General features: G+C 39.2%; 1 protein-coding gene across 1 annotated transcript; it reads left to right on the top strand.

The window, feature by feature from the left end:
• Positions 1-2,588: 2,588 nt before the first annotated feature.
• On the top strand, positions 2,589-4,610 carry LOC133822215 (cytochrome P450 71B37-like). Its single transcript, XM_062254477.1, has 2 exons — positions 2,589-3,527; positions 3,816-4,610. Exons 1-2 carry the CDS (start codon positions 2,613-2,615, stop codon positions 4,452-4,454), a joined length of 1,554 nt encoding a protein of 517 aa, XP_062110461.1. The 5' UTR covers positions 2,589-2,612; the 3' UTR covers positions 4,455-4,610.
• Positions 4,611-16,347: the final 11,737 nt, after the last annotated feature.

Genomic DNA, 16,347 nt, shown 5'->3' with positions numbered 1-16,347 from the left:
CTACGATGCTTGTGCAGACAGGGAAGCGGCTCTAGCCTCTGATTTGAGTGGGCTGCGACTCAAATGTTTGGGGGCCGCGACGCTTAAGGGATTTGGGGGCCTTGATGAGGTTTTGAGTGCAGGAACTCAAACCTAAAGGCTCGGGATCGATCCTACTACCCGACTTAGTAGGATTCGATGTCCCGGAGGCTATGGCTCAATCTAGAAGCCTTTATTTACTTGTTTTGGTGGGATTCTATACTTGATTGTGATTAGGTTCTCACTAGGGGCTCAGGATCAGGATCTTGCTCGAGGGTCGTTCTTATTTTTCATTACTCTCGGACTTAAGGTAAGAAAATTACACCCACTATGTGATGTACATGATTAGGGCTTGGCCTAAATGTTGAACACAAATTTAATTAAGGCTTTGACCCTTGTAAATGCGCATGATTATGATTATGCCTATGAATTATTGATTAAGCATGTTGAGTGCTCTGTATATGGATATTGGTTATGTGATGAATGCCTGTTAGCATTGTATAATTGGACAAGGCTTGACTTATCAGTCAAGGATGGCAATAGCGCTAAGTGCTAGTTGAAAAGCATTGACTTATGAGTCAAGGGCGACAATAGCACGCTAAGTGCTGGTCAATATGATTAGATCTAATCAGGAGCGCATTTTACGCTTGTCCAACCCAATGGTTGTGGAAAAACTAAAGCGCCAGGTATGTTGGGCCAACTCCAAGGCTGGTTATACAGAGAATAGGGCCATGGGCCCCGAGGTGACTTATTAGTTTCATATCCTAAGGCGTTGAACCCCGGTGTGACTTATTAGTCATGTTCTTGGGCAACAGACCCCGATATGATTCAGTTAATAATTTATTTTGGGGCATTTGGTCCCACATGACGTTGTAGTCATTTATATGAACGGTATGCATGCATGAGTATAGTTATTACTTCTAGGCATACTTATTGTGTTTGGTAATGTATTATTAACTGCTTATGAGCATGTTTAAGTTTTCTTGCTAGGCCTTGGCTCACGAGTGCTATGTGGTGCAGGTAAAGGAAAAGAAAAGCTAGACCAACCATGAGTTGGAGAGCTTAGGTGGCGACGTGTACATATGCGTCTGCTTGACCTCCACAACCAAGGTTTCTCAGAGGAACTAGGGTTAAACCCTATTTTTGTCGCTTAGGTCGGGGGATTGTAAATTTTGAGTTGTAATGACCATTTTGGAACTGTAAACAACTTTGTAAACGTTATTATGGGATCACATGTACAGTTTAATGTTTCAATGAAATATCTAATCCTTTTGCCTGAAATTTTTAACCCTGGACCGTTAATCACATTTATATGCACGTTTATGGTCTAATAACTCGTTTAGCGAGTTAATAAATATTTAAAATACATAGTATAACGGTCTTGGCTAACTAGGGCGTTAGAAAAATCCTCGACAAAACGACAAACAAAAACTTTGGTCTTATTAAATGTTGTGGCTGAAAAGTTACTAGACACATCAACACGCATTGTTTAATAGATTGTCTTCAAATAATAATGATGTTCCTGCAAAGATTTGAAACATTTGTCATGTATTGAATAAATACATGATCCAAAGGCTAATTTTTAAAAATAATGGGTCAAAATGGGTAATGGCCAAAATATAGTGCTCAAATAATCTATCTATCAGTTCTTATTTTTAATCTTTTGACAAAACACAAAGCCTAAAAATTACTTTTAAAAAATAAAGGGTTTAAACAGGTAATCAGTCAAAATAACTCTTACATAAAACATAAATTTCCTTATACATAAGTTTACTTTTTATATAAAAAAAATCACACAAAATGTATAAAATAATAATAATAATATTAAATAAAAGAACACATACAATAAGCAATTTGAACTTTATTTTCAACACTTTAATGATTCAGAATTTCTCGAAAACTTGCACGAAGCTTACTATATAATGAACACCATCATGAAAAAAAAATTGCGGTCAAGACGTCCTTACGTAACATATAAAGTGAAAATGAATCTCTTACACACAATCTCAAAAGAAATATTTTAAAAAATATTAAGCGCTTATGTTCCTAGTTAATTAATAAAATACAACATAAACCAAAATACTCGGTATCATTCTAATTTAAATCGCTTATCTTGATCAGAACGACTGAAGAAAGAAAGAGATGATGGCTCTTTCTCGCCCACCGTAAAAAGATTATTACGAGGTATGAAAATGTAATTACTGGTACAAATAAATTCGAACACATTTCAAACCAATTCGAACAAAAATTCATTATTGATACAATCCAAGACCAGATAGCTGGTGTGTATTGACTGTGAACATTAATATGTGCATATAGTCGTAAATATACGCTTTCACTTTGCATATTCTCAATGGTGCTAAGAAAGTGTTACATGTAGGCAAGTAAATGTTTTTTAACACATACAAACAAAATTACAAGCTGAGGACTCCTGGTCAATGTCAGTCTGTCGTAAAGTTAAATATGAGAAAAAGACAAAAGAGCTATTATCCTTCAAAATTTTAAGAGGAAGAAAATAGTAATGGACCATGTTTCTCTTTATCTATTGTCGTTAAATAGAAGAGCGGTCTTAATTTGTGATAAGATCAAGGCAAATGGCAATGGCTGCTCAACCAGTTTTGCTTGTTTCTCTCTTCCTCCTCTTCCTCCCATTACTGATTTTCATGATAAAGAAATTTGCTCGGAAACAAAACAAGAACCTTCCTCCATTTCCTCCAAAGCTTCCCTTCATAGGCAATTTGCACCAGCTTGGCTCATTGCCTCACCAATCTTCATGCCAACTCTCCAAAAAATATGGCTCAGTTATGCTTTTTCATCTCGGAAATGTGCCAGTTGTTGTTGTGTCCTCTGCTGAGGCTGCAAAACAAGTCATGAAGACTCGTGATCTCAGTAGCTGTAGCAGACCTCAATTACATGGTCCTCGACAACTGACATACAATTACCAAGACTTGGCATTTTCACCTTATGGAGAGTATTGGAGAGAGATAAGAAAAATTTGTGTCCTAGAGCTTTTCAGTGTGAAGAGAGTACTTTCATACCAATCAGTCCGGGAAGAAGAAGTTACAAAGCTCATCAACTCCATATCTCACCACTCCTCATCTTCTCCTGGTGCTCCCGTTGATCTTACTGAAAAGTTGTTTAATCTTACTGCTAGCATAATTTTAAGGACTGCGTTTGGGACAACTTTTAAAGATGCTAATTTTTCTGACGAGAAATTTCATTACATCGTTCAAGAAGTCGCAGCCATCATGGGAACTTTCAGTGCAGCTGAGTACTTTCCATACGTGGGATGGATCGTTGACAAGCTTTCTGGTTTAGAGCAAAGACGTGAAAGGATTTTCCACCAGATAGATCATTTCTTCCAAAGGGTGATTGATGAACATCTCAGTCTCGGTAGAGAAAAACAAGACCATGAAGACATTATTGATGTGCTTCTCAAAATAGTAAAAGAGCAAACTGGTTTTGAAGCAGCTTCCCTAACAGTAGACAATATCAAGGCAGTCCTCTTGGTAAGCTCTGTTCTGTTTTCGGCTTTTTCTGTCTTCCTTATTGTATATATAGTCCGCTCTTACACTTTTGCTAAGTGCATCCTAAAACAATGAAGGAGAGGAAAAAAAACGCCTCGGTGGCCTATTTACTCAGTGTTATTTATAGACAAAATTATAGATAGTCCTAACTACCTTCTTCCCAAACCAATGCCATCTAGGAGTTTTATAACAAAGTAATTAACTCAACAGTTATTGTATAAGCTTGACTTTCACTAATCATGGCTTGACTACTAATGTCTCTGATTGCAGAATATGTTTCTAGGTGGGGTAGATACTGGTGCAATTACCATGGTGTGGGCAATGGCAGAGCTAGCCAAGAGACCTGAAATGATGAAGAAGGCTCAAGATGAAGTTAGAGCTTGCATTGGAGACAAAGGAAAAGTCACAGAAACTGACACTGATCAGCTTCAATACCTCAAAATGATAGTGAAGGAAACTTTTAGATTGCACCCTCCAGCTCCTACGCTTGTCGCAAGAGAGACCATGTCACACTTCACCATCAATGGTTATGAGATTAAGCCAAAAACTCTAATTCAAGTGAATGCTTGGGCGATTGGAAGAGACCCCAAGAGCTGGAAGGATCCTGAAGAGTTCATCCCAGAGAGGTTTGTGAATAGCTCCATTGATTTCAAAGGTCAACATTTCGAGTTGTTGCCATTTGGTTCTGGGCGAAGGGTGTGTCCTGCCAATTACATGGGAACGACAATAATTGAGCTTGGGCTTGCCAATCTCTTATACAGCTTTGACTGGAAATTGCCCGATGGAATGAAAGAGCAGGATATCAACATGGAAGAGATTGCTGGTCATTCTCTTACCATCTCCAAGAGAACTGCTCTCAAGCTTGTTCCGGAGAAACACATTCATCCACTACTCAATAAATTAATTTAAGTTTGTTATATATATATATATGAAAAATAAATTGAGTGCTGTGTGTTTTTTCAGCCTCTCTTCTTAATGAATTGCATCAGTACAACTGATTACACCATATATATATATATATATATTTAACCTTATTTGAGTTTAATAATATAAACTTTTATTGGATCTCGGTAGTGTGTATGGACGAGCATGGGCTGTGGGTTCCTGTCAAAATCTTCCCAAAATAATAAATTTTCAAATCAGGAAAGATATTCTTCTTCCAATTGCATTGCTGATGTAGCTTTGGAACACACATTCACATGACTCAATCAACTTTACGAATGTGTTTTTCAATAGAATTGGAAGATTAAACTGAAAGAGAAGTACCTGTAAAATAAATTTCGATGTATAGGTCGGTCAATGGTTCACTATCCAATTCCATAATCAAAAATATTAAAAATGAATCCATGGTCCCCAAAACGGGTCTTTCATCTACTATTTATAAAGAAATTAAAGAAAAATGAAAATAGAAAAGACTTATTCTGATTAGTCTACATGTCAGTCTTTCTTACCCTTTTTCCTGCCTCCATTCTCTTCATTCAAACCAAGCTCTCATCTTAAAACAGAGTATTTAATTTTCTTCTGTTCTAGTTGAGCTTCCACTGAGTCTTTTCAATCTTCTCTCATCTTTAGTTAAACAATGTGTTTTACTAAACACAAAGTTTGTTGAGTATGCTCTTTCAAGCTTTACGTCTTTAGCGAGCCATTCTAAGTTCTATTCTACAATGAGTTATTACAAGTTACTTTTTAGATGAGCTTGCTTTGAGCTCTTCATCTACTTCTTATCTTTTCTCGAATTCTTTATTTATCATTTATTCCTATGAGCTCTGTTTACAAAGAGCTTTTCTACTTTTAGCAGGCATGTTAACGCCGTTTTTCGTCAACTTAATTATGTAGAGCAATTAAACAATTAATCAGGAAGAAAAGAAAAGAAAAAGATTTTTTACGTTGTTCAACAGTTAAAATCTGTCGACGTCCATGAGTCACTTTTATTAACTTGTCTGTGTTTGTTGACCCAAGATTTTGCCAACTGACACGGAGTCAAAACGTGGTTGATATAAACGAGTGTATAGAGAAGAACGCAATGACAAAAGTAAAGAAAACACAGTAATTTATAGTGGTTCGGCCCCAGGATCTGGTAACGACCTACGTCCACTTAGACTGATATTGATATAAGAATTAGAAGGGTGATCAAAGAACCATGGTTCAATGAGTTTCACACACCTATGAAGAACGATACAGGTTTACTTGAAGAATTACTATAGTTTTGAATGATTCTAAAGCGAAAAAAAGGGTCCCTCCCTTTGAGCTATCTCTTGCTCTTTATAGGCTCAAGGAAGGTTACAAGAGATTGTTACCGATATTCTTCCCTGAATAATCGGATATCCAAAAGATTGTATGAGATAAATTTGGGATTCATAAAGATCTTCCCATAAAAATTGCCTTGTACACGGAACCATCGACCAGACTGGTCGCGGATAAGAGGGCTTACCCTGCCTCTACCGTGTCTTCTGGTCGATACTCTAGCAGACGCTTCCAGGTGTCAGCCACGTGTCCAGAGATTATTTGCCACGTCACCAATGCTGATTTATTGGATAACAAGTTTAAAGCTTCAACGAAGGAGCAATTTCACATAGCATTTTTCAGTACAAAGTTGTGCGTGAGTACAAATGATCAAATCCAGGCTATTTATAGACAGTAACAAGAATATCTCCCCACAAGTTTAGGAAAGTTATATAATATATTCAATTTTAAATTCAAAGGAATATTTTAATAATCATGCAATTGAAATGCCCTATTTAAATAAAGATCTCATAAACATAGGGATTCAATACACGGTTTAATATAATTTCTAAGAAATAGGAATTTCCTAACAATTTTTCCGTGTGTATGTTTAATGCATCCTCGAGCTTGAACACTGCTTTAACGAGCTTTCGAGATCACTCGTTGCCTCGAGCTCACCATTACAATTTTCGCCACCTCCTTGCTTGATCAGTCTGTCGAACTCATCTCTTTTAGGAGATTGATGCCTTCGAGCCTACCACTCATGCTCGAGCACTGATGTCGTAGCTCTGGAACTTTGTCACAATTTGTACAAGTATAATGTTAACATTTGTTAGTCCTGAGCTTACTCTTTACGAGCCTACATTTCAAGGTTGTTTATCTATTTTTGAAATTTTGGTGTAACATTTTGTCCCCTCGAAAGTGTTGGTTCGAATCCCATGAGAAGGAAACTTTTGAACTTCACTTTCGAGAAACATGCCCACCTACCATACTCGAGTGTGGACATGTGTCAATACATGATTAGATATTGAGAGTACTCATGTACTCTTTTCTCTGCACACATCCTTTCCTATTCCCCTTTTTGCCGCCAGTTTTCGAAATCAAACAGGGTCCATTGGATCATGTTTCAATCTATTTCAATGGCTTAGATTAATCCCCTAATGCCACCTTTTTGCCTATTTAACTCCCATTTATCTCCTCCATCCTCACTTCTACAATCTCAACTTTCAGAAAAGAAACTCAAACCAGAGCCTAAAATTTTTGCATGTTCTCCAAGCCAAAAAAGCAACGCAATCTCCACACCTTTGGTTCCATAGCATCGTTCCTGCTTCCGATTTTCCAATCCATGGTCTCTTCATTCCCAAGACCGACTTTGTGTAAGTTCTATAAACCTTACTTTCTCTGTATATCACATTTTTTTTCTTAGTTTTCATGCATGAGAAAACTCTTTTAGTTCTTGCTATGTTCTTGAAATCTGCTTTGTAAAAAGGAGTTTTTTATTTGTATGAGCGAGCATTTTTTATGAATAAAGATTTGTTTAGGCAAAAAAAATTGGTAAAATTTTGGCAAAAATTACATCTTTTTTAGGTTATGGGGTAATAGGTTATAGGTTTCGTGTAGTGCAAGGAATAGGGTTTTGAATTAGGGTTTTAATGCACATAAATAAATGACATCTCCTTTTTGGGTAACTGCCCATTCCTCCCTAGAAATTCGGGATACCTCAAGTAGGAAGTAACCGTCCCACTCTCGCGTGAACCTACTCTCGGTGCCACGAGCTTATAACAGCTCGGTCATTTTATTTGAGCAGTCTCGCTACTTCGAATCTTCAAGATCAATTTATTCTATCTCGTTATCTTGAGCTTGTGAACTCGAATTATCAATATTGTTTTCTTCCTATTTTTTCTAAACAATGGGCACCCATCCTTCTCTTTCTTGTTAGATGATGCAGTCTTCAGAGAATCGGTGGGGGCCCGAGCTTGCACTGCCTTACCACCCACCTTCTCCTCGAGATGAATCTTTGTTCTCTCAAAACCAACGTTTAATTCAGGAGCACGAAGGGTGCCTCAAATGGGAAGACATACGAGCTCACTTCCGACGTCAAATTAACGAGGTCGAAGAAGGGAAAAGAAGGAGACTACGGTTTGCCGTGTATCCTAACCCAGATCCTCAGGTCCGACCAATCCCACTAGACTCAGAGTGTAAGGTCACAATAGCATTTTCCTCAGGTGAACTCTCCTTTGATTTCATGGAGAGTACATCAAATCAACTAGTGAAGTAATCTACCTCCAAAGTCCCTTCCGCCCTGGCCTTGGAGAGCTCTTTCTTCGAGGCTGAACATTACCAGAGTTCCATCACATCCACAAGATAGATTTCAGACATTTGGTCTTATCATGGACTAAAGTTTTCCGGCAAGTTGGTATGTCGGCCCGCCATCTCCAACGAAAGGAGTTGCTTTGCTTCGAGTGAAGGTAACCCGGAGAAAAAAATCAAGCTTACAGCCTGGAGTCGCGAGCACATGCAAGCTGGGGCATTACTGCCCTTAAAAGATTATTTCATGAATTTTACTGACTATGTCGGTATTGCTATGTTTCAGCTCCAGTCCAACTCATACAAAGTCTTAGCGACACTGAGGTTGCTATACCACTAGAATAAATGAAATGGACCCTCGGCAGGCGAGATTTTGTATCTCTTTTGCCTAAAAAGCAATCCTTCCGGAGCTCACAGTGGGGATGGCTTCTACTATCTATCGAGCTATCCAAAGGAGAGAAGGTTGTTCAAGGACATACCTAACCATCCTCCCAATTTCAAGACCATTTTCTTCTTGATAGACGATCTCGATCCGTCCAAATTCTACTCGAATATTCTTTCGTAGCTTTCTCTTCAATTTTTTTCATTTCAAGCTCGAAATGCTCATCTAAATTAACTGTGCATCCAATTATAACTTCCCACAACCCACTAAGGCCATGAAATAACACATGGAAGAAATTATAAAGCTTTCGTACAGTCAGCGGTCCCTCAACTATCTCCTTCACGAGGACAAGCTCCGACAATGCAGTCTCCTCGATGAAGGCAAGTCTATAGATGATGCTGGGATTCGTAAGTTTGCAAGATGGGAAGATGTCCCTATACCAATTGCCAAACTTCCCTTTAAAAGGAAGAACTTGAGCTCACATTCTCGGGCCTCTATTCCTCACTTAATCGAACCTTCCTACTCAGGAACTAAAGCATAAGATGAGGCCTCTCCGAGCTCGTCTAACGTAGGTAAAGTTATGTTAGACCTATCTATGTGCTCGTCAACCCTTCTAAAACATGAGCCCAATGTCGTAGTCCTTTTATATATTCCTCGGAACAATTTTGTGACCTGGTCGGGGGTAGAGCTTAAGGTCCATAGGTACGATAGTATGTTAAGGAGATACCAAACCATGTATAACTTAAACAAAGTTTGGGAAGGGACAACAATCCAGTATGGGACTAACTACTATAGGGATTTATCAAGGATGTCCTCTACTTATCGAGAGGGAACCCCCTTAGAATCGTCTAAAGATAGAGGGATTTCCTAGTCCCCGAGCTCAAGCCAGGGGGGATCTTCAAGTTAGGTTTCTTTTACTTACAAGTTTCAATATCTTTTTCCAAACATAATCAAACATTAATTTTTGTTTTCCCTCTTTTTTTTCCTTTCTTTTCATGCAAGATGGATTTGGACCTTCACAACACCCTCAGCTAGCCCATCACGTCCAGGGGGTCCAAGTGTAATCAGGTGTCCTCGAAAGGAGCCTGTTCTTCCAAAGTCGCCAAACACAACCAAGGTAACCCTGTCGGGCTCGAAGCAGGCTGATTCGGGCCTTGTCATTATTCCTCTAGTGCACCTAGCGGTTATTGCTCTTCCTCCCTCAAGCCAATCGAAGAAAAATCGTCTTTCCTACTCTCCAATCCAAGATTGCAAACTCACTGTCGTGACCTACAGCCCCAAGTTCGTGGTTGACAATGATGTCGTCTCTCCCGGAGTTCAACTAGGTTCAGATGCCTTGAACCGCATGGGCCAATGCTTCTGCAACCTCGAGGCTACCCAATGGGAGTTCTTAACAAGCTACAAGAATGCCAACTCCCTTTTCAACAAGATCAGAGAGTTCCTTTCTTCTGTATGTTTTTCCTTGTAAATTGATAAACTCCAGGTTTGACACCAATTCTTTGTTTCTTTACTCGTAATATCTGTTTTTTATTGCAAGTCTTCCTAGCCTTCATCCAACATAACTATGTCCTGAATCACGAGGTCGCAATGAGCAAGGTGCATGCTCAACGTTCCAAGGAGGCACAGATGAGGGCTAAAGACGACCTTAAGAAGGCACGACAAGAGCTGGAAACTAAGGACATGGAGCTTAAGAAGTTCCAAGAACTAAATGCTAAGCTTGAGGAGGACAAGAAGGAAACTTTCATCGAGAACGATAAATCTCGTTTTCTTGAATATAGACGAGACCAAAAAGGATAACGCCATTGACATGGGAGATGTATCACATCTTAGCTACAAATCCTGACCTCGATTCCAGTTTCCTGTCTGTCAAGGAGGCTGAGTATGTCAATAGGTGGCAAGCTCGATTGGAAGAGGAAGAAGCCAGGCTCGAGGCTCAGGAGGCTGTGAAGGCCATGGAACAAGCTGGATCGGTGGATACTAGAGCCGCCAATTTATGAAGATCAAATCATGGGTTGTGACCCATGGTGTTTTTTCCTTTCCTTGTAATTGAAATTTTCTATGCCCTTACGACAAAGACATTTTACAACTCGAGCTTGAGCTATTTTTACTATCTGGTGAATGTTATACTTTAATGGTAGTTTTTATGATCTTAAGTTTCCAACTTGAAAACCTTTTTGCACATTATCTACCTTTAGCTTTTTTCCTTAATATTATACATCATATTTCTGGTTCGAAATATTTCGAGCATGTTACTAAGGACTTGCTTTTACATTTGTTTAGTTATACAAATACACTATTCTTCTTAGGGTCGAACTTCTATATATTCATACATAGTTCATTCGATTGCACAATTTTGACCTCATTATATTCAAGTTCAAACTATACTTATACCATGTATTTTCACATTTAAAAATACTTACTATTGTGTAGTCTCGTTAGTCTAGTTATTTCTTGCTTAAAGATAGTTACTTTTCCTCATCCTCAAGTATATGGTCTCAAGGTTGCGAGGTTGAAAATATTTTGCAAAAAATTCTAGCTTTGTCTCGATCTTAGGAATAATGTTGGCTTATCTATAATTCCAACTTTTATTCATTTCGATTTGTTTTTGTCGGTTCATTCTAGACTTGTTAAGTTATGTTTATGCCTGGTTTTCATCCAGAGTTTTACATTCATGCTTGGTTAGTAGTGACCCATGCACTGTAATGGATTTTATTGATGCTATATTTTTTTGAGCCTATGGTATGATTGTATACCACTTATGCCCCATTAATTTCCTATGATTGTGAAATCTAGGTTATTGAATTTTAAGAGCTTGCAAAAAATATAACAATAATAAATAAATTTTGAACAAGAAAAAGTGCTTTATTAATGATAAAAGAAAAAAAGTAAATAAAAGCTTTGTTACAACTAAAGAAACATCATTCATACATTACTGATAATAAGGTTGTAGATGTTCACCGTTCCAAGCTCATGGAACCAACTCTCCATTCAAAAATACACGCCTCAACACCAAGTCCCTCAATCCAAAGTGTCTATCTCGAACCTATTTATTGAAGTATCTCGTAGACCTTTGCTAGTATGCATAATTTTTAAGTTGGGCTTCTTCTCACTTTTCTTCAATTAAATCTAGGGTTTCTTCGAGCTAAGATTGGTTTGAGTCCTAATGTAGGCTTCACGTCTGATGGTAGGAACTTCGACCTCAATGGGAACATTGCTTCGCAGTTGTAGGCTAGGGAGAAGTGTGTAAGTCAAGTTGAGGTTCGAGTTGTTCCTTAAGCCCACAGAACTTGTGGTAATTCCTCTGGCCACCTGCCTTTAGCCTCTCCGAGTCTTTTCTTAATGGAACTCTTTAAAGTCTTGTTTACAGCTTCGACCTAGTCATTTGCTTGTGCATGGGCTACTGAAAAGAAACTCTTAATTATCCCATTTTTCTAGCAGAATTGTGTGAACAACTTGCTGTCGAACTAGGTTCCATTGTTTGATACAATCTTCCTTGGTATCCTATATCTGCAAATTATGTTCTTTACCACAAAATCCAAGAATTTTTTTGAGGTGATCATTGCTAGAGGCTCAGTCTTGGTCCATTTGGTGAAGTAATCGACAACAACTACAACATATTTAACTCCACCCTTTATTGTTGGTAGGGATCCTATGAGGTCGATTCCCCATACTAAGAATGGCCAGGGGGAGCTCTTCATGGTAATCTCGGTTGGGGGACCTCAAGGTATTGAGGTGAACTGTTGACATTTATCGCAGCGTTTAACGTATTCAAATGACTCTACCTTTACCGTGGGCTAGAAATCTCCTTGCCTTATTACTTTCTTTGAGAAGTTATGGCCCCCAGTATGATATTCGCAAAATACCTCATGAATTTATTCTTTGATCTTTTTGGCCTTGGGTGGAGTTACACATCTTAGTAATGGCATGGAATATCCTCTTCTGTACAATCTCCCTTCCAAGACAGCGTATCTTATTATTTTGTACATCAGTTTTCTAGCTTCGTTCTGGTTTGGTGGGAGCCTCCCGGCTTCGAGGTATTCGATTATGGGCATCCTCTAAGCAGGCAGTGAATCTATCATATCGACTTTGGATTCGTTAGGCTTGATTATGCTCGATGCTGGTAAAAATTCAACTGGTAGCACATTAAGTGCATCCATTTCCCTGGTCATTGTGAGTCGAGCTAGAGCATCTGCATTCGAATTCTGTTATCATGGAACTTGCTCGATTGCATAGAAATCGAATTGTTCGAATGCTACTTTCACTTTTCTAAGTATGCTGCCATGTTAGTTCCCCGAGCCTGGTATTCTCCTAGGACTTGGTTGACAACCAATTGAGAGTCACTATAGCAGTGAATGGATTTTGCTTTTAGTTCAGAAGCTATTCAGAGCCCTGCTAATATTGTCTCATATTCAGCCTCGTTATTCAAGGCCACGAAGCCAAACCTTAAGGCTGAGTGAAACCTGTTTCCTGATAGGGTTATTAGAACAATGCCTGCCCCTAACCCATTCTCCTTGGAGGATCCATCGATGTATAGTCTTCCCAGCTCTCAGGCTAGGGTTACGACTTTTTTGTTTGTTATTCCAGTACACTCGACTATGAAGTCAACTAAAGCTTGTCCTTTTATTGTCGTTCTTGGGTGATATGTTATCTTGAACTTTCCAAAATCGACCACCCATTTCAATAGTCTTCCAGATGCTTCAGGTTTCGATAATATTTATCTTAACGACTGATCAGTCAACACGTGTATAGGGTGTGCTTGGAAGTAAGGTGGACGTTTCTGAGACGCGTGTATTAAGCACAATGCGAGCTTTTCCATCAGTGGATATCTCAATTATGGCCTCAGTAATCTTTTGCTGACATAAGAAACAGGATTTTGTACTTTTTATCCTCCCGAACTAGTGTTTCACTAATCGCTTTCTCGGTTGTAGCGAAGGATAAATACAAGATTTCCCATGTAACTGGTTTGGATAAGATAAGTGACTCAAATAGATGCCTTTTGAGATCCTAAAAAGCGAGCTCAGACTCTTCTGACCATTTAAACTTTTTGCCTCCTCTTAGAAGATTAAAGAATGGTAAGCATTTGTCCATAGATTTCGGGATGAACCTACTCAAAGCCGTCATTCGTCCAGTTAGACTCTGGATTTCTTTATGCTTTCGAGGTGAAGGAATGTCTATCAAGGCCCTTATCTTATCTGGTTTGCCTCAAGCATTCACAATAAATCTGAGGAACGTTTCCGAAGATACCCCAAACGAGCACTTTTGTTGGTTGAATCTCCTGCTGTACTTTCAAAGTATTATGAAGCACTCTGCGAGGTCATTAACATGGTTACTATTGTGTTTGGACTTGACTACCATATCATCCACATACACTTCCATGTTGTTTCCTATCTGTTCAACAAACATTCTATTTACCATTCTTTGATATGTAGCCCCAACATTTTTTAGCCCGAAAGGCATCACATTTTAGCAATACAACCCCTTATCAGTAAAGAAACGTGTATGCTCTTGGTTGGGTGCATGCATGGCTATCTGGTTATTTCCAAAATACGCATCCATGAATGACATTATGTTATGACCTGAGGTTGTATCCACAAGCTGATCGATTCAAGGCAAAGAGAAATAGTCTTTTGGACATGCCTTGTTGAGGTCCAAATAGTCGATTCAAGTTCGCCACTTGTCGTTGGGTTTCGAAACAAAGACTAGGTTGCAAATCCATTCTGGGTAGAAAGCATCTCGGATAAACCTATTTGCTTTTAATCTTCCATCCTCCTCTTTCAAGGCTTTCTTCCTCTCGTCATCGAAGAGTCTTCTCTTCTGCTTTATTGGAGCGAAGTTTTTGTCAATGTTTAACACATGGCTTATAACATTGGGACTGATCCCAATCATATCTGAATGCAATCATGTGAATACAACTTGATTTTCCCTAAGGAAGTGAACTAATTGCTATCTCGCGTCCTTTGGGAGGTTCTTCCCAATTCTTACCACCTTGGTGGTATCTTTTCCATCGAGATGAATATCTTTGAGCTCTTCAATTGGACTGAGATCGACCTTGTCTTCTTCTACCCTTGGGTCAATCTCTTCTTCATCCGCGTATATCGCTTTGTATATTTCCTCAATTATTACTACGGCATGCGCACTAGCTTGGCCTTTTCCCCTCATCAAGATGCTATAGCATTCTCAAGCTGCTAATTGTTCCCCCTTCAGTGTTCCAGTACCACTAGGAGTTGGGAATTTTATGGCCAAATGCCGAATAGATGTAACTTCCCCTAGACCAATTAGGGCAGGTATCCCGAGTAGTACATTATAGGTAGACTGGGTGTCTACTACGATGAATTCTAGCATCTTGGTTATCGAGACTGGATAGTCTCCCAAGTCAATGGGAGCTCGATGGACCCTGTACTGACGATTCCCTCTCCAAAGAATCCATATAAATTTGTTACACATGCTTTAAGATCTCGTATAGATAAGCCAATTTTTTCCCAGGCCGTTTTATAGAGGAGGTTGACCGAGCTCCCATTATCAATCAGGACTCGACGCACCCTCTTGTTGGCGAGCTGGAAAGTTATGATCAGAGAGTAATTATGAGGAAATTGGACATGTGAAGCTTCCTCTTCGGTGAAGGTGATAGGTTGGGATTCCACTCTCTGTTGTTTCAGAGATCGTGGTTCAAGCACATAAGGATAGCCATCCCATATTTTAAGTTATTGGACATACTTTTTTTGGGTGTTTCTGCCCAACCCTAAAATGTGTGGTCCTCCAACGATGGTTATTACATCCTCTCCATCTATTGGGGGAGGTCGGTTATCCACCTTCACAGGTGGGGTCGCTGCTTGTTGAGCCAAAACTACCTTTTGACCAGGCGAAGCCTGGACTTGGTTTCGATTTTGGACATACTGTTTGAGGTAGCCTCTCGAGATCAATCCTTCAATCTTATCTTTTAACTGCCTACATTCATCAATTTTATGACCCACATCTCTATGAAATTTGCAGAACTTTCTTGAATCCCTCTTAGTTCTTTGAGGTCGCATTGCGTCGTGTCGCCTAAAGGGGACCTGATTCTCATTCGAGACATATAATCTCTCGAGTATCTGTGAGCTCAATATATAATGTGTAAATGGAGAAGTATTTATCTCCATTCTTTTTTTTTTTACCCCCATCAGCCTCAGGGTTGTTACCTTCATTCTTCTTTCTCTTAGAAGAGTTATCTCTTGAAGGTTGCATTGTGGAGGGTGTAACTAAGGTAGTGGTTGAGTTAACATTTGTCGTTGTAGTTATTGAGGGCGGAGGAGTCAATTTAAGTGCCAACCTCACCTCTTCTACATCTCTGAGTCCGAGTGGTGAATTTGGCTATTGTCCTCACAGGCTTCCTCTGCATGTAATCCCAAAGATGACTTATTGGCAGTACTCCAACTCATACTACAATAAGATGACCGTTGTTATCAACATTGCGGGCTCGAGCTGCCTCTATATTGAACCTCGCCAGGTAGCTCTTTAGTAATTCACCTGGTTGTTGCCTAACATTTGTTAGGGCGAAAGCCTCGGTCTTGATATTCCTCAAAGCTTGGAACTGATTTTTGAACTTCCTAAACAACTGTAACCTAGACGAGATTGAGTGTCTTCAAAACTTGTCAAACCAGTTCATTGTTGGTCTAGTGAGTGTAGTGGGGAAGAATATGCATATGAGCTCATATCCAACGTTGCTAGCTTGCATCATAATATTTAACATGCTCATGTGGGTGCTTGGGTCGGTAGTCCCATCGTAGAGCGCCACATGAGGTATCTTGAAACCATTGGGGAATGGTGCGTTCGAGATATGGGGAGCAAAAGGCTTGAGCTCCTCATCTGAATCGTAGGCCTTTTATTAATTTTTTCCTTCTTGAAGGAGCCGGA

This window comes from Humulus lupulus, chromosome 3 (genome assembly GCF_963169125.1).
Source record: "Humulus lupulus chromosome 3, drHumLupu1.1, whole genome shotgun sequence".
In the NCBI taxonomy this organism is placed as follows: Eukaryota; Viridiplantae; Streptophyta; class Magnoliopsida; order Rosales; family Cannabaceae; genus Humulus; species Humulus lupulus.
Note: the sequence above shows the minus strand (reverse complement) of the source record. Positions and strands in the feature narration are given on the sequence as shown.